The 26,092-nt window shown below is 38.5% G+C and overlaps 1 protein-coding gene across 6 annotated transcripts in view; it reads left to right on the top strand.

The window, feature by feature from the left end:
• dapk1 (death-associated protein kinase 1) overlaps window positions 1-24,517 on the top strand; it is a 224,049-nt gene extending 199,532 nt beyond the window's left edge. For all 6 annotated transcript variants that reach the window (XM_048527053.2, XM_048527056.2, XM_048527052.2 and 3 more), the window contains 2 exons: window positions 5,714-5,902; window positions 22,411-24,517. In XM_048527053.2, coding sequence (XP_048383010.1) covers window positions 5,714-5,902; window positions 22,411-23,649 — 1,428 coding nt within the window. In that variant the 3' untranslated portion in view covers window positions 23,650-24,517. The remainder of the gene's footprint in view (window positions 1-5,713; window positions 5,903-22,410) is intronic.
• Window positions 24,518-26,092: the final 1,575 nt, after the last annotated feature.

The following is a 26,092-nucleotide window of genomic DNA, read 5'->3' as shown; positions in this document are numbered from 1 at the left end:
ACAGTAGAGATTATGCAGATGGGTTTTTGAAAAGCTTTGGTAAAGTATCTCGCAAAAGATTGATTAGCAAATTGAGGCAGTGGAATGGAGGATTAGCTCCTGCTTGGATAATTAAAAATAAATTGGCATAAGGACAGAAAACAGTGTCATGGTAAACGGTTGGTTGTTTTCAAACTGGAGGATGGTAGTCAGTGGTGTTCCCCAGGCATTAATGTTAGGTCCGCTTTATTGTTGCAATATTGACTTGCATATCACTACAAGCATAGAATATCAAAACATGCTGACGGTACTGAGAGAGTGACAAACAGAGTGAACACGATACTAATCAACTATGATACAACATACACTAGAAGAATTGATGAATAATTGACAGATGGAAATTAGTAAAGAAACCTGAGTGATGCATTTGGCAGAAGGGATAGGGAGAATCCCATTCCTGTATGAATTCTATCCTTCTCTGAAGAATCAATACAGACTTAATGACAGTTCTGAAGAGTGTATTGGGACAATGGAATGAGAGCAACGCGTGTGCATAATCTTTGAAAGTGAAAGGATGTATTGACAGTAATTAGCATACAAAATCTAGGGTTTAAGAACTAGGGTGCAAAGGCAGGGGAAATACTTTGAACCTTTATAAAGCTCTGATTTAAGACCAATGTCCTCCCTTTAGGTTGGACTTGAGCGTCTTCGAGAGGGTGAGAGGAGATTTACCCAGAATAATTCCACAGACAAGGGATTTCAGCTATAAATTTAGGTTGAAAAACTTATGGTTTTCTCCCTGGAGTCAAAAGTAGATGAAAATTTAGATAAAGGTGAATATGATTATGGCAGGTTAAGTAATGTAATTGAGACAAAGAAAAGTTATTCCCGTAGCTAGAAAGACAAGGGGCTCACACTGAAGACTTTGCGCAAGAGAAATAGGCAGAATATGTGTTGTAATGACCTGGAACTTGTAGCCAATGAGGGTAGTGAGAGCTGAGAAAGTCAGTGATTTCGAAAGGAAATTTATATAAGAGTCTGAAGAAGTTAAACTTGCAGGGTTGCAGAGATAGAGTGGAGGAATGGTAATTAAGGAATTGCTCCATAGAGCCAGCTTGGACTTGATGTGCCAAATGGCCATGCCTTGTGCCATGATAATTGCCAAATTAAAGCTGAAAATTACAGTACCTGAGGTAAACTTTGTGTGCTGGACATTTTAGTTTTCTCATTCTCATAAGTCCTTAGGACTTTTGGCCAGCTCTTGGTCTCAGAATATCATTGAAAACATTTTTTCAACACGTGTGCTTTTTTAATATGCCTTTTTCTCTCTTCTCATGAAGCTGCTGATGTTTGTTTAAAGATCGCTCCACTGATATCACCTACAATACCTAAAGACGCTAGTGCAGGTGAACCTAGATCTTGAGTATTAGTGAGTAATGAAACCATGAAAGGTGACCCAGAAAGCAGAATCTGTGCAAATGTGCATGTTTTAGGAATAGAAATACTATTGTAAATAACATATAAGACAGTAACTAGCAAGGCATCACAAGTATCAGGACTTGGGGGACTCTGCTATTTTCAATGAATGTTGTAATGAATTGGATGGAGGGTGCAAGTGTAATGTTTCCAACTTTTCTGACAACATATATTAAGGGTGAGAAAGTGAGTTACGAAGAGAGCACACACAAATTGCAAAAAGGTACAGCAAATTGAGTGGGCAAGGATGTGATGGATGAATTATAATGTGGACAAGTGTGAAGTAATCCACTCTGATAGGAAGATTGGTATGCCAGAATTTTCAAAATGATATCAGGCTGCAAAAATGTTGATATTCAGAGGGGACCTGAGTGTCTTATACCTGGTTGACAAAGTTAACATGTAGTTACAGCAAGCAATCAGAAAAGCAAAGGGTATGTTTGCCTTTAATATAAAGGAATGCAAACAGATTGGCCTATAACAATCTTTGAAATTCTCTACGCCACTGTGGATATTTTGCTTTTTGAATGTGTTCAAGACAGAACTCAATAGGTTATTGGATGCTGTGGGATTCTAGGATATAGGGATAATTCTGAATGGTGCTGCTAGGCTAGAAGACATTTTGAAAGGACAGAAAGGAAGGAAGGGGTCAAACAGAAATTATTGGAGGAACTCAGCAGGCCTGATAACACGTCTTGGGGGAGAAAAGAGCTGACATTTACAGTCCAGTGACTCTTCATCCAAACCCATCACTAACATGCAAGAAATTAGCATTCAGTTTGAGAGGAAGAAACTTGGGTTGGAGACTATGCTAAACTTAAACAAAGTAATTAAAAAAGAATGAGGGCAGAGGTGGCTGGACTAGAACTGAAAAATAAGTTTAGCAGCAAAGATAGTTGATGGCAGGCATTTATACAAACAATTCATGGTTCACAGCAAAGATATGTCCCAATGAGAAAGAAGGACTATAGGAAGGGGACAAGCCAACCATGGTTAACTAGGGAAATTAAGCATAGCATCAAATTGACAGAAGAAACATACAATGTGTCAACGTTTAGTGGTAAGATAGAAAAAGACCTGGGTAGGAGTCCTCTATATAAGCCCCCTAACAGTAGCTATATAGTGGGCAAAAACAACAAATCAGGAGATAATGAGGACATGTAGAACAATAGAGTATATGAACCATCGGTGAATTGAATATTCACCTGGATTCGAATTGTCAGACAAGCAGAGGCAGCCATGAGAGAGTATTCATAGTACGTTTTTGGCATAATTTCCTACAACAGTATGTTGTGGATCTAGTCAGGGATCAGGCTATTTTGAGTCTTGTAATGTGTAATGAGGCAGGTTTAACAAATTGTATCAGAGTATAAGATTGCCTAGGAAACAATCACCGTATCATGGTAGAATTTAGCATTCAGTTTGAGAGAGAGGAACTTGACAGGGTACATGTGGAAAGTTGTTTCCCCTTGTGGTCTTCGGACCAGAGGACACATTCTCAGAATAATGTGTCGCCCATTTAAAATAGAGATGAGGAGGAATTTCTCAGAGGGTAATAAATCTGTGAATTCTTTACCACATAGGGCTGTAGAGGCAAGTCACAATGTATATTCAAGACTGAGACACAGATCTCTAGTCCAGTAAGTGATTCGAGGGTTGGGGGAAATGCAAGAAGATGGAATTGAGGATGATCAGACCAACCATGATCTCATTGAATGGTGGAGTGACTCAATGGGCTGAATACCCTACTTCTGCTTCTCTGTCTCAAGGTCTTGTAGTCTCAGATCAGCCATAATATTAGTGAATGGCGGAGCAGTCTTGTAGAGGGAAGTGAACTCCTTGTGTCCACAAAGCTGTCCTGCATGCTATATTCATATTAATTGCATAACAAATCATAACTCTACATAGGACTGATGGAAAGAAAGGAAGCTTTGTTTAATCATCTAATTGCTGCCCAGGTTATACTGTACACACTGACTCAGCTCTTTTTCTATCATGGGGCCAAACAGCTTCCCCATTTGATAAGTAAACATAAACCGTAATGTTGATGCAGATTTTGACATTTAATGGATTCTGTGCACTGTCAGCATGGAAGGCGAGACTTCCTGAAATTGACATCTGTGAACCTGCCAAATTTATGTTATAATTTTTGTTATCATCCATAATCTGAATTTCAAGAATCAGCAGTTTAAACTTTCTACTAATAGTAATTTAAACGCTGTTTTTGATTTGTTGTCAATGCAACAAACAGTGCGAGACCACATTGATCAATTGGTTTTGTTATCCACATTTTTGTTTTGTGCCATTTGCAATTGGAGGAATTTGAATACAGCACTAAAAATCAGGTACAATGTCAACATGTTTCAAAGGTTGCATGCAAATGCTGACGTGGTTTTATTTGATTCCACAAACCCTTCAACTTTAGATTGTTTACCATTTGAATATATTTTCTACAGCAGCCTAGTTAAAATCAACAGGCATACATGGAGTTCATAGAATGTATTTTTGAACTTTTATTACTGCTGCTTTAGAGATGACCTTTTACAGTGTTCACTATTGCATGCAAACCTTTCCAGCAATTTTCTTTTATTCTTTTCCATTTGTTTTGCAGAGAAACAAATCTGGACATGTAATTATTGGCACAATAAAACTATTTGCAATATGTGTTTTTTGTTTCTTACACAACTTTTTTCAGTCCTGTTATTTTACTTTTTAATACTAGGTGTTTACTCTTGCTTTGTCTTCTCTTGTTTGTTTCCTCTCTTTTCTGGCACTTTTCTCTCTGTAATCTGCCTTGTCATTTTCATTATCTCTCTTTTGGCTGCTTCAGTAGCTGATATGGATGCCTATGCATTGATTATAATACTAAACTATTTCCTGTTGAAGTAATTTTAAATTTTGATCCACGTCTGCTTATATAATAAGCCACATTTCAGGAATGAGTAAATAATTTATTGTGCACAGAGACCTTTCCTGCCTATGTTGAGTTGGTCTTAGTCAGTGGCCAGAAGGTTTCACAAATGGACTCAGTACCTTAGCAAGTGGAAGATAGTGTTTTCTTGTTATCTACAAACACGCCAAGAATTACGTATGTTGTGATTAAATTCAAATTTGATGCACTCGGTGGTCAAATATTTAGCTTCAGTGTCACTCAGTATGTTCAAAGTGAGTCTTAGAAACCGGTTGACCAAGGGGATTTCAAATTCAAAACTAGGATCCTGGCAAGTGTGCTGCCTGCCAGTTTTCTAACAGGGATAATGAGATAGCAGTAGTAAATTGAGTCCTGTTTAATTTTTCCCACCCTGAATTTCCCTATCCCAGCTAGGGAGGATAAATGTTATTTCCCAGACTCCCGTGCAGACAGATATCACAATAATGTAATGAAAAAATAACTACGGATGCTGGAAGTCTGAAGCAAAAAAAGAAAATGTTGAAGAAATTCAGCAGGACCAGCAGCACCTGTAGAGAGAAACACTGTTAATGATTCTCTCCCAGTGACCCTTCTCCAGCACCTCTTTTTGAGACAGACATTGCGTCCTGGGTCTTCCTAGACTGTAAGTGTGTGCTAATTGTTAATGGTGTATTCAGCAACTAGAGTTCACTACAAAAGGTACTGTTAATGTCTTTGGCTGCTGTGAAAACATTTTTGGATTCTGTGCATGTGATATTTTAAGCATTTTAGTTTTAAAATTAAAGCTGCTTTTAGTGCAAAAGCATCAGCATCTTATTTGTGAAAGAACAAAGGGAGCAAAAGAGGCCTTTATCATTAGAAACTTATTTTTAATAAAGTAACTCATTATGCTGTCCACTTAAATTTGGTGTATAAATGCTGGACTTCATATGGTCCTGAGCAATAGAAACTAGGCTAGGGGGTGACAGTTCAGTTCCTGAATGTTGTTCATTCATTCTTGTCAGAAAATGCTTGAGTAGATATCATGTGAAGACAGAATGTGATGCTGCCATTGATTAGTAGTCAGGAGAATTCACTGGCTTGTGAAAGAAATGGTGCCTTCAGGAAATCTGAAGGCCACTGCCGATGAAGGATTAGTGACCAAATGTAAGATTTTGCCCTCCGAAGAGGTAGAACATTAGGAAAATACATTTTATAGAGTTTGTATGTTAACATCGATTTTAATTGGCTTTGTAGAAGTTGCTATATTGGGTACAATTACTTCAACATAATTTTAAAGCCTACTTGCAATGTTCAGTTATTGGAGAAAGTCACGACTGGTAATGTAAATGTTTTGAACTCCCTTAGACTTGTGTACCCATGACATTCCTTTGTGAGAAAATCATCTCTACACTCCCTTCCTGGAGAAAACAAAATGGGCCCAACCAATTTATGTCATGGCAACAATTCGTTTACGATGTTCAGGATCAAATTAACCCCTTGGTGAGTGAAGAAGATCTGAGGGAAGTGGCCCTACAACTACACAGTTTGGGAGAAGTAAGTGTGCTTTTGTCATTCATAAAGAGTCAAATCTGGCAATGCTTACCTTTACAATTAATTAATCATGGTTGACAAATAGCTTATTTTTCACCATACTATTGCCCTGCCTTTGTGACCTTCGATGCTTCTAATTCATTACATGTAAACTAACAGTGAAATTCGGTTAACAAAATAAATTCAATTACCAGTTTGATTGTGTTTTACATTATTGAGATTTTGGGGTTCAGTTTTGGAGTCAGTGACAGTTTTAGACTGAGTTTGTAAAAAGCCAGTTTCAAGGTTTACTCATTTTAATTAGTTACAAGACTCATTCCAGGTAAAAGTTTGTTTTCACAAGTTTCACAGAATTTATTGAAGTTATTATAGTAAATGCAAAAAATGATACTCAAGAAAGGAAGTGGATTCAGTCAGTTCTTAATGGAACACTGACTTTCAATGATCAGTTTGACTGGATGTATCTCTTGCTGTTCTGTTGACCGAAGTTCTATCTTTCTGACTAGTTCCACAGGCACCTTTTTGAGGATGCTGTTGCTTTATCATACCAAGACGTTTAAGTTTAGTTACATCATTGCCCCCCCCCCCACTCCGTCCTCCAGCGTGACTATATGATGCACGATTGAATTAGATTTTCAAACAGTCGTCTAGTTGTGCAGAACTTGAGCATTGCTGGGAAAAAGGCTCATTTTGTCAAAGTTATTCACCTTGTGCTCATCAAGACAATTCACAAGAAATACCAAGATAAGGAGAAAACAGCATTAATACTATATGAGAGGAGAGTGCTCTTCGTTGGTATGTGGGCTGTGGCCCCAAATTTACAAGCAGAACCTTGCAGCAGCCTCCTTTTTTAATAATTGGTTACACTCCCCCTGTGGCCTGTTCTAAAACTCCAAGTTCTGTTCCCAGTTTTCAAGTTTGTCCCTTACTTAAATCCATCTTCTACATATTCCTATCATGTTTCTAACCCTTAAATTACCCAACCAAAATTCTTTTAACTTTACTTTATTCCCTCTATTGTTACATTTGAAAACGGTTTCTGAAGGAAGTGTGTGTGCCATTGCTTTGATCTAAAATTGTCATTGTCTTATACCACTGGTTTAAACATATTCTGCCCTTATTCAGTAGCTAAATGTTATTGGAACCCATTTTTCAGTACCACAGTAATCTGGTGTCATTTATACAAATAATGTGTCCTGCCCAAAGAAGCTGATTTTGAGTTATTAGTATCTCAATAATGGGCATGTTTCAGAGAGGATACTCATGTAGGATCACTCCTCGTGTTGCCACTGGATCAGTAGGATCTTGTGAAGGCAGTGGCAGTGGTGCTTTTTCAGTGATTTGGGGTACGTGTTGTAGGTTGTCTACATCTCCAAAGCATTTGAGGCAAGGGCATCACAGCTGCCTGATAAATCATGATCTTAGCCGTGCCTTCCTGACCACTTACTCAACATGCAGAACACTTTATTTGCCTTTGCAGCTCTTGTTGTTCTTGAACCCTCTTTAAAATTGTACTGTTTAATTTCTGTTGCCTCCCCCCATTCTTACAAACATGTCACTCAACGTTTTTTAAAAATTCATTCACAGGATGAGGGCATTGCTGGCCAGGCAGTATTTATTACCCAGAGGGCAGTTAAGAGTCAACCACAACGCTGTGGCCCTTGAATCACATGTAGGCCAGACCAGACAAGGATGGCAGTTTCCTTCCCTAAAGAATGTCAGTGAACCAGATGGGTTTTCCCTGACAATCAGCAATGGATTCATGTACATCAGTGGACCCTTAATTTTAGATTTTTTTTCATTGAATTCAAACCCAGGTCCCCAGAACGTTATCCGGGTCTCTGGATTAACCGTCTAGCAATAATACCACCAGGCCATCACCTCCCCAACATTTCTCAGCATTCAATTTAATCTGCCATTTATCCCCCCACCCCCTCCATTTCATCAGTCTAGCTCCTCCTCACATTTTGCGATACTTGCAAGTTTTGTCATCTACAACTTTCAAATTTTTACTCTTTGTAACCAAGTCTAGTTCACTAATGTAGATTGAAAAAAAAAGTTGTGTTTCTAATACTGACCATGGGGGGCCCCCAAAGAAAACTACTCTCCAGTCTGATAAATAATCACTCGGCACTACTGTTGTTTCCTAAAACTCATGCAGTTTTGTACTCTAGCCAATGTTGCCTATTCCATGGGCCTCCATATTTTGGACAAACCTACTTCAAGGCAGCTTATCACTGTCCTTTTGGAAGGACAAATGCATTGACTTCGTTTTCCTCTTCAATACTGTCGCTTCATCAAAAAACTCAATCAAATTAGTTAAACATGATTTGCCTTTGACTATTATTTTTGTACAGCTTTTTGCTTCTAAAAGCTTTAGAAGTAGTGAGATATTCTTATACATTCAGTCACCACATTGTCTTGGGTAATAGAATTCTAAAGGATTATACCGTCGCAAACTTAAATACATATTGTTACAAAGTTTTCTCTGATACATTTACTTTTAGTCAGATGTAATTTCTTCTCTTACACTAAAATAAAGCAAATGTAGAAGGCAGCTGCTGTTTTCTTCTCCCTTCTTGCAGTTAATCCTTTCTAGCCTTCTTTTATTGACAACACAGAGCCTGAGAATGTGAGCCACTTCAGTCTTGACGATTGAAAAGTACTTGCATTGTCACCATGTGAAATCCCTTGATGTATTTCTTCGTCAAGTGAACCTAAGCAGAGTCACGTGATATGAAAGCCATAGTCAGCATAACTTATAGTTAGGCCGAATAGCATAATGATAGGTTAGTAGATGAATAAGTTTTGATCATGTGATTATAAATAAACTGAGCAATCTCCCTTGTAGTCCTATGTTCTCTTCATTTTTATATTATTACAATCAAAGTCCGTATTAAGTTATCTTTCCCAATACTTGGTCATCTGTGGAATATGTTCAGTACTGTAACGGCACCTTCATTCCTTCTTAACTTTACCCATAGATTTTGTTCTTGGGCACTTAAGGCATCCTTTCTCACTAGCTCTCTCCAACTATGTTCTCTGCCTCTCCCATTTTCTTTCCCAAATTTCCTGCCCTATCTTTCCTGAATATCCTTGGTCCAGGAATATTTAGCACTTGGTCCTGCCCTTCTTTGAGCCCAGTCTCCAATATTGCAATAACATTATATTCCCAGATTCGTATGGCTAATGAGTCACATAATTTCCTTAGCATTTAAGTAGCTGTACCATTAGCCCATGTTCATAGCTGGTGGAAGTGAATTCTCAAAGCCTATCTTAGCCCTGAAAACGATAACAATTGCTGAACAGAGTTAGGAGTGGATTCCCTTTCAGCCTGTCCTATGGATAAATTTTTGGGAAGGGAGGAGGCGGAAAATGGGTACATGTTCAGTTTAGTCTTACTATTCCTCCTATCCCATGCACCCGACCCTTCTGTCATGTCTGTCTGCCCATTCGTGTTGCACTTGAGATGAGTACCATATTTCAGATTTGCATTAGAATAAAGTTTAATATAAAATTGCTTTGGTTAATGTCTTTTCCTACTGAAGAATAAACTGGTTTCTATTCAGTACCATTGTATTGTGCATTCTGTCTCTTTGCATGTGTAACTAAAATACATGGGAACATATCAGTAGTGAGCTCAGCATGCTAGACAGCAACATGTTTAGTCTATGTTGCTGAACACTTGCAAGAAAATCTGGGCCATTGTGTCATTTTCCATTCCATAAGACTTGGTCCAGCCATCACAGTACTCTGTATCATGAGTACTGGATACATCATTTGCCTTAGTACAACAGATTGTTGATCAACTTATTGTATCAGAACAATGGAAGTGCAACGTATTGACCAGTTCAGAAGGTTGGTTTGCAATAACTCTGTAGTTAATTATTAGCTGCATCTTTGAGCAATTTCAGCTGACCACTTGGAGAGAGTTCCTGGCAATCCATCAATCTTGCACTTGTGACTGCTGTAAATAACAAAAGTAGAAAGATAAAGATCTTTGGGATACAGGAACATGGTAGGTAAACATGATTCCAATTCTTTATTTACATGGAGCATAAATGCAAGCAGAGGCTGTTTAGGCCAATTGCTACTATTTGTATTGTAACTTTCAGATATATTAATATATAACAAAATTCTTTTCCATATCTAGTCTTCTTTCAAAAAATTAGTTGTATTTTTCTTGTAAGAATATGAGCTATTGAGAGTAAATCTTAATATAGGTTTTATAGCCTGAAAACAGGTATTTTGAGTTATTTATTACACAGCACAATCAGCAGTGGCACGTTGCTGATAGCACTGAGTCAGAGTCATAGAGCTGTACAGCATGGAAACAGACCCTTAGGTCCATCTCATCCATGCTGAACCAGATATCCTAAATTAACCTGGCCCCATTTGCCAACATTTGGCCTAAATCCCTCTAAACCCTTCCAGATGCCTTTTGAATGTTGTAATTGTACCAGCCTCCATTACTTCCTCTGGCAGCTTATTCTATATACGGACCACCATCTATGTGGAAAAAATGTCCTTTAGGTCCCTTTTAAATCTTCCCCCCTCTCTCCATAAATGAATGCCCTTTAGCTTTGGACTCCCCTCCTGTGGGGAATAGACCTTGGCTAATCACCCCATCTATGCCCCTTATAAACTTCTATAAGGTCATCCCTCAGCCTCTGATATTCCAAGGAATAGAGGCTCAGCCTATTCAGCTTATCCCAATAACTCAAACCCTGCAATCCTGCTGACATCCTCACATATCTTTTCTGAACCCTTTCAAGTTTCACAACATCACATCACAACATAGCAAGGAAACCAGTATTCCAAAATTGGCCTAACTAACGTCCTGTACAGCTGCAACATGACTTCTCAACTCCTATACTCAATGCTCTGATCAATAAAGGCAAGCATACTAAACGCCTTCTTCACTATCCTGTCTACCTGCAACTCTGCTTTCAAAGAGCTACGTACCTGCACTGATTACTGAAAACCTAAAGATCTTCAGGCACCCAGATCCTTATAATCCTGTAAACTACCATTTATTTATTTCTAAACTTTGTTCCTCCTGACTGTGTTTTCCTTGCACATACTTATAACAGTTTAATGTATTCACAGCATGCAGACATGCAGATCTTCCTCACTGGCATTTAAATAAGAATTCCATACACCATAAACAGATGAGTCTCGGATTCTACCAAAGAATGTTATAATGATACATTTTTTAATGCATTGCGCCTTTTCTAAGATGCTTTTTTGGCATTTGCAGAACCGATGATTTGAAATATTCACACATTGGGCATAACACCTGAGCAAAATAGATGCTGGCCAGAAGGTTTTGCACCAGCTTAGATAAATGGGAAGTACTTACGGTGCATATCTCAACTGCTGCTCTAAAATGTAAAAAACAGAAATTGCTAGAAAAGTTGAGCAGATCTGGCAGTATGTGTGGAAAGAAATCAGAGTTAACGCTTCAGGTACAGTGTTCTGTACTGAGGAAGAGTCACTGGACCGGAAACATTAACCTGGTTTTCTCCATAAATGCTGCTAGACCTGCCTGAGCTTTTCCCGAAATTCCTGCTTTTGGTTCTGATTTCCAACATCTGCAGTTCTTTTGGCTTTTATCCAAAATGTAACACTGTGTTTGTTCTCCATGTTCAAAATGGCAGGAAAAGATAGCCACCACCTGCACACATGTGCCTCTGTGACATCACAAAACTGTGACAGAGTCTTCATTGCTGGGACGTGTTTATGTGTGCGCAGGTGACATCAACTCCCAGAGTGTTATGTTTTTGCTCAGTGAGGTTTATACAGGATAATCGATTTACAATATGCATTTACTTTCATTCTGCACAAACACATTTTACATTGACTTAACACATGGTAGTGATGGAATATGTTAAGCACCCACATTGAATTGCAAAATACCAAAGATTTGGACGAGTGTGAGTGCATTAAGTAACTAACAATAATTGGAAGCTGTATTCTTTGCTTTATTTTTCAGTTCTATTTCCACTTTGAAGTGTAGTTTCCATACTGAAATGTTTTTAATAATGAGTGCAGCAGTAGGTGAAAGATAAGTTGATTTTGTTGACAGGGAGCTGATGCTGAGGCGTTTGTCTCCATTATTGTTAGGTCCCACAGCAGATGTACGATATACCTTTAAGGGACATGCTAACACCATGTTATGGCATGTAACCTATGTTGAAGCTCTGTCACTCACTCACTGAGCCCTTTTCGCTTACAGCAAGACATACTGAGAGAAATGTGCCAAAGTACATACAAATTGCTTAGCTTGAATGCAGATATACAAGTGATTGTAGTGTTTATTTTAAATATTGGAAGCTGAAATAAAAGTTAATTGAATTCTTCAGTACTACACAGTTAACGATTCATCCTTGTGTTTTACGAAAGCTAACTTAAATATTACAATGTGATATTGGCAGAAATCACCATTATCATACCACATCACATCGTGTCCTGCCCTTCAGCTATAAAAGCAATAACATCTTTGCTATAGGGTAGCTGCCATTCTGTCCCTTTGCAGTGACTTGGCATTGCAATTCAATATAAAAAAAGGTTCAATTCTAAAGAGGCTGCAGGATCTGTGTATATGTGCAGAGATCACTGAAAGTGGTAGCACGGGTGAAGAGAGCATGTAATAAAGCAGATAATGTTTTTTTAGCGGGGAATATGGTACAAGAATAAGGCGGTGATGTCTAACTTGTATAAGACACTTGTTGAACCAGTTCTGGGTGACACATTATAGGAAGGATGTGATTGCATTGTAGAGAGTACAGAGCGATTTTCACAAATGGCTCCAGGGATGAGAAATGTCAGTTATGAGGATAGATAGAAGTTGGCTCTACTGTCTTTGGAGACAAGGCACTTAAAGGGAGAGCTGATGAAGTTCTTCAAAATCATGAGCAGTCTTGATCGAAAAGATAGGGAGAAATTGTTTTGCTTTGTAAAACGTTAAAGAACCAGAGAGCTCTGATTTTAAAATGATTTACAAAAGGAACAAATGGGATGCAAGATAAAACTTCTTCTCACAGCAAGTCGTTGTGGTGTGGAATGCACTGCCTGGAAATGTGTTGGAGGCAGATTCAAATGAGACGTTCAAAAGGCCATTGGATGATTATTTGGATAGAAATGATGTGCAGAGATAATGTTTCATTTATTATTATCACGTACTGAAATACAGTGAAGAATACTGTTTTACAAGCTAACCAGACAAATCATACCTTACATAAATACATCAGGGAAATAGAACAGAATGCAGAATATGGTGTTCTAGATACTGAGAAGGTGCAAAGAAAGATCAGTTCTAATATTTCAGAGGTCAGTTCAAAGTCTGATAACAGTGGAGAAGGAGCTGCTCCTAATCTATTGGTACGTGTTTTCAAAGTTTCTTTTTGTTTCTTCTGCCCAATAGAAAAGATTATAACCAGGGTGGGAACGGTCTTTGATTATGTTGGCTGCTTTCCTGAGGCAGAGGAAAGTGTGGACAAGTCAGTGGAAAGAAGGCTGGTTTTTATGATGGATTGGCTATGTACACAAGCCTCTAATTTATTTGCATCTTGGGAAGAGCAGTTGCATACCAAACTATGTTGCATACCAAACTGTCATACATCCTATCCGTGTGTATTGTTGACAGTGATTCCACTCGACCGTGCTTTGAGGCTCGTTATGTCGTGTAAGCCTTGCCATAATCGATGCGTGGTTAGCCTGCGACTCTCGTTTAATCTAGTATTATTTCTTGGCTTTCCTGATGGCTTTGCGAAGATGGTGCCTAGATTTCCTGTGTAGGTCAAGCTCACCCGATTTGAATTCCTCAGACCTGGACTGCAGGAGATTGACACGAGGTAATAATGCTCATTTCAAGAGTTGGTGTGAAAACGGTGGGGTACTGCACTGTGACACTTATGAGATTGGGTTTGTGAACGTGCTCAATTGGTAAACGCAAGAAGGATGTTCTCAGTAATTGAGCAGGACAGAACCAGGGGTCATGGCCTACAGATATGATGTTAGTCCATTTGGGTCTGGGATAAAGAGAAATTTCTTTACCCAGAAAATGGTGAGCCTGTGGAATTCTTAGCCACAGAAGGTGGTTAAGATGAAAATATTGAATGTTTGTTTTCCAGGGGTAGGTATAATTCCTAGGACTAAAGAGCTCAAAGGATATGTTGAGAAAGCAGCAACATAGTATTGAGTTAGATGATCATCCCATGATCACATTGAATGGCAGAACAGGCTGGAAGGGCTAAATGGCTTATTCGTCTTTATTTTCTATGTTGCTGTGCCTCCTAAGAATGGCATTGATACTAACTGTGGCCAGAATTTTTTTATTGTTTAATCTGAAATACTGGAAAGTATTGATCAGTTACTCTTATTTATTATAAACCAGCAATATCTGTCTATACTGCATTTTTAATGTAGAAATCTATCCCAATGCACTTCGCAGAAGTGTACTTCTAACAAAAAAAAGTACCAAAACCAAGAAGGCATTAGTAGGACTAAGTTTGAGACATAATTTTTGAGTTGGTTGCTAAGGAAGAAAGAGAGAAAGCAAGATGAAGAGGACTAGGAGGTAATTTCAGATCCTAGTTGACTGAAGATACCAGAAATAGTGGGGTAAGGGTCTTGGGTATAAAAGAGACCAAAGTTAAAGGAAAGCAAAATTTTTGGAGGCAAATTGGGCTATTGAAACAAAAATATTGCACAACAATGATTACAATCTAATGTCAAATGGCCTTCTTGTAAAGCTGCACTTATTTCTATGATATTGACATTTCATTGTTATGTGACAAAGATAGAAATTAAAATTGTACTGAATTGTGATTAACTGTTATGATTTATGAAGAGACATTAATATCCTTTCCTGATTAACCTGCTGTGCTCGATTTTTATTTTTTAGTCTTACAATTTTAATGATTGTCTGACTTTATATTTCATTAGACTGTGACACTGATCACAGAACAAGGTTAGTCTGGAACAAACAGATTGATAACAAATAGAAATCATCTGAGCTTTCATTGGGTGATGCAGAGTTTACCTCTCCCATTGAAGGTGGGATAAGGAAATGTACTCAGCCCGTAAGCCCAAAAATCCAAGATGGAATTCTGTTAAATTGCCCAAGGAAGAATGGATTAGTTATTTTTTGGTAAAGATGTGGATCTACAACCTGGAATTGTTAAATTATATGGTAACATGGGGAGATTTTAATTTTTAAGAGTAAACTGGAATTTGTTTAGAATGTTATGGATTGCCTCAGCAGCTATGGTAGTATTTGTTACAGTTGTTAAAACATGAGCAGAGTTAGCAGAGCGGGTGTATTTTTTTTTAATTCACTCATGGGACATTGGTGTTGCTGGCTGGCCTTTAGTGCCCTTCCTTTGTTGCCCTGGGGAATGTGGTGGTGAGCTGATTTCTCGAACTGCTGTTGTCCACATGCTGCAGATTGACCCAATATGGCCTTAGAAAGGTAATTCCAGGGCTTTAACCCAGGACAATGAGGAAATGGCAATATATTTCCAAGTCAGGATGCTGAGTGGCTTGGAAGGAAACTTGCAGATGGTGGTGTTCCCATATAAATGCTGCCCTTATCCTTCTAGATGGAAGTGGTCGTGGGTTTCGAAGATGCTGTCTAAGGATCTTTGAATTTCTGCAATGCATTATGTAAGTAGTACACACTGCTGCTACTGAGCTGCCTGAGGTTGTGCATGTTTTAGACACTCATTGATTTGGTGCCAGCCAAACAAGCTGCTGTGATTTGGATGGTGTCAAGCAGCTTGAATGCCATTGGAGCTGCACCCATCCAGGCAAGTGGGGAGTATTCATCATGCTCCTGACTTGTGCCTTGTAGTTGGGAGACAGGCTTTGGAGAAACAGGTGGTAGGTTACTCACTGTCGTGTTCCCTGCCTCTAACCTGCTCTTGTAGCCACTGTGTTTCTGGCCAGTGCTTACCCCAAAAACATTGATAGTTGGGGATCCAGTGATGGTAACATCATTGAATGTCAAGGGGCAGTGGTTTCATCATCTCTTATTGGTGCTGGTCATTCTGTGGCATTTGTATGCCACAAATGTTATTCGCTACATATCAGTTCAAGCTTGGATATTGTCCAGATCTTGTTGCATTTGAACATGGACTGTTTCAGTATCTGAGGAGTCGCAAATGATGCTGAACATTGTGCAATCATCAGCGAACATCCCCACTTCTGACCTTATGGTGGAGGGAAGGTCAACGCTGAAGCAGCTAAAGATGGTTCAGCCTTGGACTCCACCCTGAGGAACTTTTGCAGAGATATCCTGGAGCCGAGATGACTGGTCTCCCAACAACTGCAACCATCTTCCTCTGTGTCAGGTATGACTCCAACTAGCAGAGAGTTTGCCTTTTGATACCCATTGATTCCATTTCTACTGGGGCTCCTTGTTGCTGCATTTACTTGAATGTGCCCTTGATGTCAAAGGATGTCACACTCAGTTTATTTCTCAAATGCAGCTCGTTTAGATGTAGATTGGTCTCAAGTCTTTTGGTAGATTGGAAGCTGTTGACATTTCATTTTGTTTTGTGGTTACTGAGTACCAACTAGTCAGGAAAAAGCTTCATGTTCCTGAGACAGAAGCTCAGTTAGAACTGCATAAATGTCATAATGCAGTTTCATTTGAAAACACAACTTTTGGAGTCTTACTCCTCCTTCAGATTCTCAGTGAGAAAGATAGAGACACAGAACTTATAAGTAAAAAATCAAAAGATGTCTCAATTTATAAGCAAAAGATTTATAAGTAAAAGATCATACTACTGCTCTCACTAACACCTGAAGAAGGAGTAAGACTCCCAAAAGCTTGTGTTTTCAGATAATCCGGTTAGACCATAACCTGTTGTTATGATTTCTGACCTTGTCCACCCCAGTCCAACACTGGTACCTCCATATAATGCAAATTGACATTAAATTAGCAGGGTGTGACAGAGCTCTGCACTGCCAATCTCAATAGAGTGAAAACATTCCTACTATTATTTTTGGTGCAGATCTCCGAAGTCTATATACAGCAGTGATTTCTGGAACCGGAAGTCAATGCTGCAAACAGCATCAGGTCAGCGATAGCCCTGCACAACCCTTCAAACATGCAGCTTAGAAGGAACGTTGCCAAATGCCGTCTTCCATTGTTACAACTAGTGAAGTGTCTTACCTCTGAAAGCTGCTTTTCTCAGTTATTGTTTAATACGTTTATTAGTATGATCTATTGGAGGAAACATTAAACAGATTTTGTTTTTGTTGGTCACGCGTGGAAAAGGTGATAGTTTCATACTTGGAACATTGTACAGTTTGACTGAGGAAAGCCACCTGCACGCCTCTCACCAGTTTTCCTAAGCCTTTAAAATAAGTGTTATTTCAGCTGAAAAGTAATGATCTGCTGGAGGGGTGAGGGACGGGACTTAGATTTGATCCAAAATTCTTTTAAGGTTCTTGAGTAAAATTGTAGTTCGGATTGTGGATGTTGAGGTTGGTTGGCTTGCTGAGCTGGTTCGTTAGTTTGCAGACATTTCATTACCATGCTGGGTAACATCTTCAGTGCAGCCTCCGATGAAGCACTGCTGTGTTTTCCCGCCTGATATTTAAACTCTGGGGTCCATTGGATTTGATTACCTCACTTCCGGTTTTCCTTCTCAGTGGTGTATACATATGATCTAGTTCTACGTGTTTGTTGATGGACTTCTTAGTGGAGAACCAGACCTTTAGGAATTCCCATGCTTGTCTGTGCTTGGCCTGTCCTAGGATTCTTTATATAAAATTCTTCAGCAAGCCCAAAATTCTGAAAGAAAGTTTGGATCATCAATGCTATTGGGGAGCAGAGACAATCAGCGCAAGGGTTTAGTCTAAACAATTCACAATTTAAAATGAAGGCTGTATATTTATACAAGGGCAGAGGTGAATATAGACAGAGGATGAGCTAAATTTAGATATGTAAATTTTTTTTTTGCGTAGAATTTTGGGAAAACAGGACACTATCAAATCATTTGAATTAACACCATTATTAGTCAAACTTTTAACTCTGAATTTGAGAATTCTGCCATTGAGCCAAAATGTTGGTTAAAGGGTAGAATTGCCACCCCAGAATCAGAAGATTGTTTAAGCCATACCAGATCGTTTAAGCATGTAATCTAGATTTTTACTTCAGTCTAGTACTATGAAGCGCTGCTTTCAGAGATGCCTGCTTTCAGATGAGGCTTTAAATCACAGGTCCTATCTGCCCTCTCAACTGGACACAAGTTTTCAAAGGAGTTGCTTTAGTTAACGGTATATGTTTTTATTAGTGTTGGCTTTGTACTATCTGTGAATAACATCGACATGTTTATACATCAGCAGTTGCATTAATCAAATCCCTATAAGTGTGAAAGCAGGCCGTTCACCTTGAGAACCCACTGAGACACACCATATTCCCTATCTCTGGAACCCTGCTTTCCCCTTAGCTAATTCACCTAGGCTGCACAACCCTGACCCCCATGGGTAATTTAGCATGGCCAATCCACCTAACCTGCACATCTTTGGACTATGGGAGGAAACTGGAGCACCCAGAGGAAACCCATGCAGTTCCGGGGACAATGTGCAAACTCCACGCAGACAGGCACCCAAGGGTGGAATCATACCCGGGTCCCTGGTGCTTTGAAGCAATTGAGTCACCGTCCTGCCCAATTGTCCTACGTTATTTCAGAAAATATTTCAAAATCGTACTGCAAGCCGAAAGGCAAAAAGAGATTATATAAATGTACATCACTTTTTTAAAATGCAATCATTTCTATTTATTTAGTTCTAGTTTTTAGTTTTTCAGGTTGCCATTCAAACTTAAGTGAAAGCTGACAGTCAGCAATTTTTTAAAACTTCTGTATCTAGTATATCCTGGCTTTGATTAATTAACACCTGTGAGCCTAAAGAAAGCCTACACAAAAATAAAGCAAGTTTTAATATTTCAGATGATTTGTTTCAAACCACCAGGATTTCATTTCTGTAGCTAATCATCTAAATGTCTCATCAATAACTCCACTGTCTTTAACCAAGTTCAGCTGCACATTTGTTGTTTTGTGTTTATGATCTAATAAGCTACTGCAAAAACAACTCCCACTTTTTGCAATGCTGGTACAGTTTTGTTACAAGAGTCCTTGGTGTATATCTCTCTTCCTGTTGCACACTGTTAAATGGAACAAAATTACATTGAAATATTTAGTTTGCAAGCTTGACCCAAAACTCAAACCACAGGCATAACATTTTTCTTTCAAGAACTGCAGCTGTTCTGCATTTTCAGGTGCAAACTATTCAAATAACAGCTTGCTACTGATTGAGGATCAGGACTTAGTTATGGTTCTGGGCTCCAAACGTGGTGGTCGGTTAGCTCAGTGCTGTATGTGCAAGATGATGCCATTGGAGTGATGTCAATCCCTATACCAGTTGTAATAGTTTGTAAAGGCCTGTTGTCTTGCCCCTCAAAGTACATGACCGGTTTGTGTCTCCAGTGGACAGAGATGCTGAATAGTACTTTGTGAGCTATGGTTAAGTTCCAGAGTAAAGCCAATAAAGTTAGAACTTGTTGCATTTGTTTTGCGGATGACATCCTAGCACATATTATAACTGAAAACAGCACAACAATATGTGGATGTTCCAGTACCAGATGAAAAAGTGTTTGCTGACTGATCCTGTACAACGCATACCCAGAGGTTTTAAGAGAAAACAATTGTAACTGGAGACAACATTGCAAATAAAAGAAAAATGTGACGGTACATCCTTTCCTTTACTGGAACCAGCAAATTTGTTTATTATCATTGCCTAGTTTTAATGCATATGAAACAACAGTTATTCTTTCTGTCCCCTTTAATCAAAGCTTCACACTTTAATAATATTGAAAAGGTAGAAAATGGGCTGCTGACTGGTCACCCATTTTTCATTAGCATACAACATCAAGATCTGGCCTATTGAGTCAAATCACAAAGTATTTGTATGGTAGAGGGATCAATGAGTTATGGTGGAAAGATCAATGACCAAAGGGCATAGATTTAAGGCAAGGGACAGGAAGTTTAAAAGGAATGTGAGGAAAACATTTCTACCCAGAGGATGGTGGGAATCTGGAATTCACTGCCTATCAGGGTGGTAGAGATAGAAACCATGGTAATATTTAAGAAGTATTTCGATGTACACTTATGGTGCCTGGGCATTTAGGACCAAGATAAAGGGAGTAGTTAGGTGATTGTTCTTCACTGGTTCAGACTATATCCGTATCAGAGGATCTAGATTCAACGTTAGCTTGCTCTCTCTGCATCGATGCTGCCTGACTCGCTGTGATTTCCAGCACTTTTTGTTTTCAGTACATATTCCAGTATTTGTAGTAATTTGCTCCTACATGGGCCTTTGCTGTGGACACCTTACTGTATATCTAATTGTCAAGCTGACCTTTAAGAACCCAAAATAGTTACAAAGACTTTCCAATACTAACTAGTCATTTAGTAATCGCAGCACTCAGCGTTTGTATTGAACATTCAATTAGGCCATTCTGTATATTTCTTGTTTTTGTGGAGCTTTAACACAGAAGGTACAATCCCTTGTTTCGCCAGTACTTTCCAACCAGATTACTGAATGTAGCCAATGGATATATAGCAGGTGTTGCAGTATTCAGGTTGTGTAAACTGCCCACCTCCACCTTGTGACTCTTCCAAGTCACAACCTTCTCGTTAAGCAAATCTGACATTCCAGTTCAATTCTTGTATTTGATAAATTTAAGGATTCATCTCACAGGTGGAAAACATGCACTTTGTTTCATGTTCAAGATCATATTTTGTACATTCTAAATTCTAAGATCTTTTGATGGTTTGCCCAAATTGGCCTTTGTTTGTAAATACTTTATTGGCTACAGGGATAATTACTCGGAGTCAAAAGTAGTTGGGGAGAACAAGAAAAAAAATTGTAGTGACTTTGGTGGGAAAGTCACTCAGATGTGTGATAGCACTTCTGAATATTAAATAAAAGACATATTGTTTCTTGCTGTCCCTTCTTTTGATAGTTTGCATTGCCCAAAATGAGCTTAGGTTTAAATATCTAATTGGCTTTGTGGGTGGTGGTGGTTAGTAGTTAAAAAGTCATGGTGATTTAGTTGTGGATGATAGCACTTCTGGATATAAAAAATAGAAAAAAAAGTAAAGCTAACTCAAAGGGACCTCATTGCACAGTGGTAGTGCCCTCCTGTGGGTTGTGGAGGCCTTGTTTCGAATTCTTCGTGCTCCAGAGATGTGTAATAATATCCATGAACGGCTTGATTTGGAGTAAGTATGAAGCAGGTTCTGAAGGGTCAGTGGTAGTGTCCATCCCTCTGAGCCACAGGGTTTGGGTTCAAGTCCCACCTGTTGCAGGGGTTGTCATGGAGAATCACCAGGAGACGTAGAGAATTCCCCAAGAAGTTAAACTTTTATTTGCAAACAAAAGCGACAATCAGAAACTAGTTTCCCGATCGCCCCCAATCCTCGGGGCTTGTTTTTTTTTATACCTTTTCAGTTTTTCAGTTATCATGCCCTTTCTCAGATTATCAGCATAACCAATTGTGTTAACTAGTGTTATCTCTCTAAGCCATGCAGTAAATCAATCACCCGCCTCCAACACAAGTCCTCCTCCTGGACACCGCTCCCAGGCCTCCTACCCTCCCTCAACCTCTTCATCTCCTACTGCCATCGAGATATCAACCCACCTCTCAGTAAATCAATAGTGTTAGTTCGTGTTATCCCTCTAAAGCTATTCGTCTTCTGAATTATCTCTGCTACAATGATTTCTCAACTTATTAGACTATGATTATTGTCTGCCGCAATGGTCTCCACCTTTGCACCTAATCTATTACATTAGGTTATCATGGCCTTCAAGATTTGATTACATGTCACATGATATTACTATCCTAATCATACTGTGCTCCCATTGTTCCAGTACCACTTAGTACCATCTAATACCACCTAATCTATTACACTGTCATTATGGCCTTCAGCTGTTTACCTTTATGTCATGTGATTTGACTTGACTAATCTACTCATACTGTTTTCCATTCATATATACTTAATTTGTTCTATGTAGCCCTCATCAATTATCTTATTGCTTTGTATGTTCCATTTTATTTTCCATAGGGTGTGTCTAATTAAACTCTTTTTAAATGCAAGTGGTAAAAAGAGGAACATAAAGGAATACTTGCATTCGTAATTTTTTTTAGTATAATTTGAGTGTCCCAAAATTATTTGTATGCAGTTGATCACCCTTGAAGTACAAGTAATCTAAGCAAATTTAATGTATGCACAATGTTCTTAGCTATTCAAATAAAACAAGTTCAAACTGTGCACTTCATCAACAGATTGATTTGGTTGGGATATTTTCTTTGACCTTTGATAAGAGACATGAAATTAAAATAAATATTAAATTCAAATAATAAGAATGATTTATTGCTGGAGCTAAGATTAATATACACTAATATCCTCCCCTCTGTCTTTTTCCCCTCACAGATCAATATTTTACAAAGTGAAACTATCCAAGACGTGGTGCTCCTGGATCCTCGGTGGCTATGTTCCAATGTATTGGGAAGACTCTTGTCCAATGAAAGTCATAAGGCTTTACATCACTATAGGGGCCGGTACACAATAGATGACATCCTGTGCCTAGTATCAGAGAAGGATGTAGAAGAATTGCTGCAAATTCTAGATGCAATGGATATCTGTGCTCGGGATTTAATGACCGGCTCAATGGTAGATATTCCTGCTTTAATTAAAGTAGATGGTCTGCATAGATCCTGGACTGATGAAGATGATGAAATGATGGTTTATGGAGGGGTCCGTTTTGTGCCTGTTGAACATCATACCCCATATCCCTGTGGTATTTTCCACAAAGTGCAGGTGAACCTCTGTAGATGGATACATCAGCAGAACTCTGAAGGAGAGCTAGATGTAAGGTTGTGGACTAATGGATCAAAAATATCCAACAAAGGAACTGAAGTCTTGGTGTTGCTGGTCAACCATGGGCAGGGTATGGAAGTACAAGTCAGAGGGTCAGAAACTGAAAAAATAAGATGTTTTATGCTTCTCGATTCCATTTGTAGTGTCATTGATAATCTAATGGCAACTACTTTGCCTGGACTCCTAACTGTCAAGCATTACTTGAGCCCTCAGCAGCTTAGGGAGCACAGTGAACCAGTTATGGTTTACCAGCCTAGAGACTTCGTCAGAGCACAAGCTCAGAAAGAGACTTCGCTCACCAATACCATAGGTGGATACAAGGAGAGTTTCAGCAGCATTCTGTGCTTTGGTTGCCACGATATCTATTCCCAAGGAAACCTGGGAATGGATATTCCTGTATCAGAACTAAATCTTCTTGCAAGACGGAAACTTAGCCGCTTACTGGATCCCCCTGATCCCATGGGTAAAGACTGGTGCCTTTTGGCTACAAACTTAGGACTTGTTGACCTTGTTGCAAAACTCAATGCTCAGAATGGAATTTTAAAAGATGAGAAATTTTCTACAAGTCCAACTGGTGCTGTATTGACTGAGTGGGCAGCTTCACCAGAGAATTCTGTAGGGCTTTTAATGTCAAAACTAAGAGGGTTGGGGCGTCGTGATGCTGCAGACTTTCTTTTAAAGGCTTCAGCCATTTTCAAAGTTAACTTAGATACCAATGGGCATGAAACCTACATATCCAGTTGCAATGGAGGAACCTCTTATAATTCAATCAGCTCAGTAGTTTCAAGATAAAAAAAACACAAGCACTGCAAAGCTGGTGAGAGTTGTAATTTTTACTGAATCTTGACTTTATAAAATGCATTCACTGTGTACAAATAATGCCCTAGTTAATGATGTATGTTGCTTTATTTGATAATATGAACTTTCCTGTTATACACTTAAAAATTTTTCTTCCACATTATCAATCACAATTCATTGGTCAACCGGGGCAAGTGAGAAGAACAGGATCTGAAAAATTAGTTTCTGGATTCCATTTGAACTGTTGATTGTGGTTTCAATGGGTTATGTACTCAAATGTGTTCTGTAAAAGACCATTTTTAAGAAAAAAAGTTGCAACCTTAGAACTGAAACAATTTTGTCACTAACGTGGGTAATCTTTTATAAAGCTGCCATGTGCAAGTTATCCAGTGTGTCAGGAATATCCTCATCTCTTTGTGATGTCATTTGTGGAAGTCAAGTTCTGAAGAAGCTATCTGCAAGAATGTGAATTTTTATGACAAGTTTTTCATCATCTCGCCCATATATTATTTCTATTTTCTATAGTGGTGGGGAAAAGGCGAATATTTGTTTGCTATTGACAATATTAAATTTGCTGTGTAATGTCAACAACCAAATGCGAGTGCCTTTTTCAGGAAAAGGTTTCCTGATGTAACTAGACTAATATTTGTTTAAAACCTTATACACAGGAATCTTCTACCTCCCCATTTCTCTTCTGTAAGGAGCATGCATATCATTACCATACATGGCATTTATACTTTTGTACAGATTTTTCAATTTTGGTCAACTTCTCTTTGTTTTGACATGGTTAACCCACAGTTTAAAAGGGAACAATGTAGTAGTTTCATGTTCATTGACAATAAAACAGTGATGTACAATGAAATTAATAGTGGGAATTCTTTTTCCAATCTTTGTTTCAGGGAGCATGTGATCTTAAAATTGCAATCTTATCTACACATTTCTGTGCTTACTAGCACAGTATAGTATTATAGTATAGTATTATAACGAAGTATTTTTAATAAACAATTTATTTGTGAATATTAAGCTCTGAAAACCATTCATTTTGAAGATTTTGTATGCAAAGTCTATAAATGTAGAAATTCAGTGACACCATATCTACATTTCAAGCACAGCATGGGAGCCAAAGCATTCATCTGGGGCAGTATATTGCTGATTCTGTGCTGGAGTCCATGCCCTGATATATACAAGTGAAAAACTTAACATTAAAAGCTTGCAACTAAAACAGATGTGAGTCCCTCAGTTGCAAGCGCAAAATCTTCAACACTTGTTTGAGGCCGTCCAGATCACTTTGTGTGATGACACAAACAGCAGCATATCTTCAGGTCATAATCTGACAACAAGGTTGCAAACAGTCTGATTTTACCTAGGACTGTTCTCAGGGAGTGGGATGTTTTTCATTGACTAAGGAATAGATCATTAGTTTTCCCAATGTTTAGTTGGAGGAAATTTATTTTTATCTAGTATTGGACATTGGACTAGCTGACAGTTTAGAGGCTATGGAAAGGTCAGGAAAAGTGATGGTGAGATAGAACTTCGATGCATGTGGAACTTGATAAATTTTGAGATGTTACTGAGGGACAGTGCATAGATTAGATACAGGTGTAGCTTATACAAGTATCAAGGTGATGCTGTGGAAGGAGGAAGAGAAGACCATGATAGATGAATCTGTCGCTGTGACTGAGAAGGAAACAAGATGAGTGCAATCCCACAGCTGGACAACAGAGGAGAGGCATTGGATGAAGATGGTCTGGTCAACCATGTCAAAGACAACAGGAAATGAAAAGAGTACACAATTCAAAAAAAATTTACATTGAATGTCAAATTTTTGGTTGCAATATTAAATCTCAAGCTGGAAAAATAATTGGTTTATCAGTGAGAAAGTAACATTGAAGTAAATTAAGTGGTGTGGATTCATCATTGGAATTGAAATATGTGAACTATTTAGTGAAAATTTTTTTTAAAAATCCAAAACACTTGTTGAATTACAAAAACTGGGAGGGTCAAACTGTGGAAGATGTACATGGATGAATTAGGGAAACAATAAAAATGGTTGTAAAATTAGCTACCGGAAAACTGGAATTTTCCCATCACATTGCAAGAAATAAAAATCAGCAACAAGCAGCAGAAATAATACTTCACACTCGTACATAAATGTGAATTCTGCAGTAACTGAATTTACATAATCTCTCCTATGCTGATCTGTTAAATATTATCTGTGCAAATGCACAATTTTTTTAGCAGTTAGAGACATGGCCCATGCAACGTTTAATGCGAGAAGCCTCATTCAAACGGTGTGTATTTAATAGCTTCCATATGCTGCCCAACCAAGCATTTACAGCTGGCAAGTGGTCACATCACTATGGCAAGCCAGCCTGTAGACCAAGTATAATGGCATTTCATCAAATATTCCACATTCATTAAAAGAAAATGCATGTAC

Source organism: Stegostoma tigrinum, chromosome 3 (assembly GCF_030684315.1).
Source record: "Stegostoma tigrinum isolate sSteTig4 chromosome 3, sSteTig4.hap1, whole genome shotgun sequence".
Taxonomy (NCBI): Eukaryota; Metazoa; Chordata; class Chondrichthyes; order Orectolobiformes; family Stegostomatidae; genus Stegostoma; species Stegostoma tigrinum.
The sequence above is the reverse complement of the archived record's forward strand: the minus strand, read 5'-3'. Positions and strand labels throughout refer to the sequence as shown.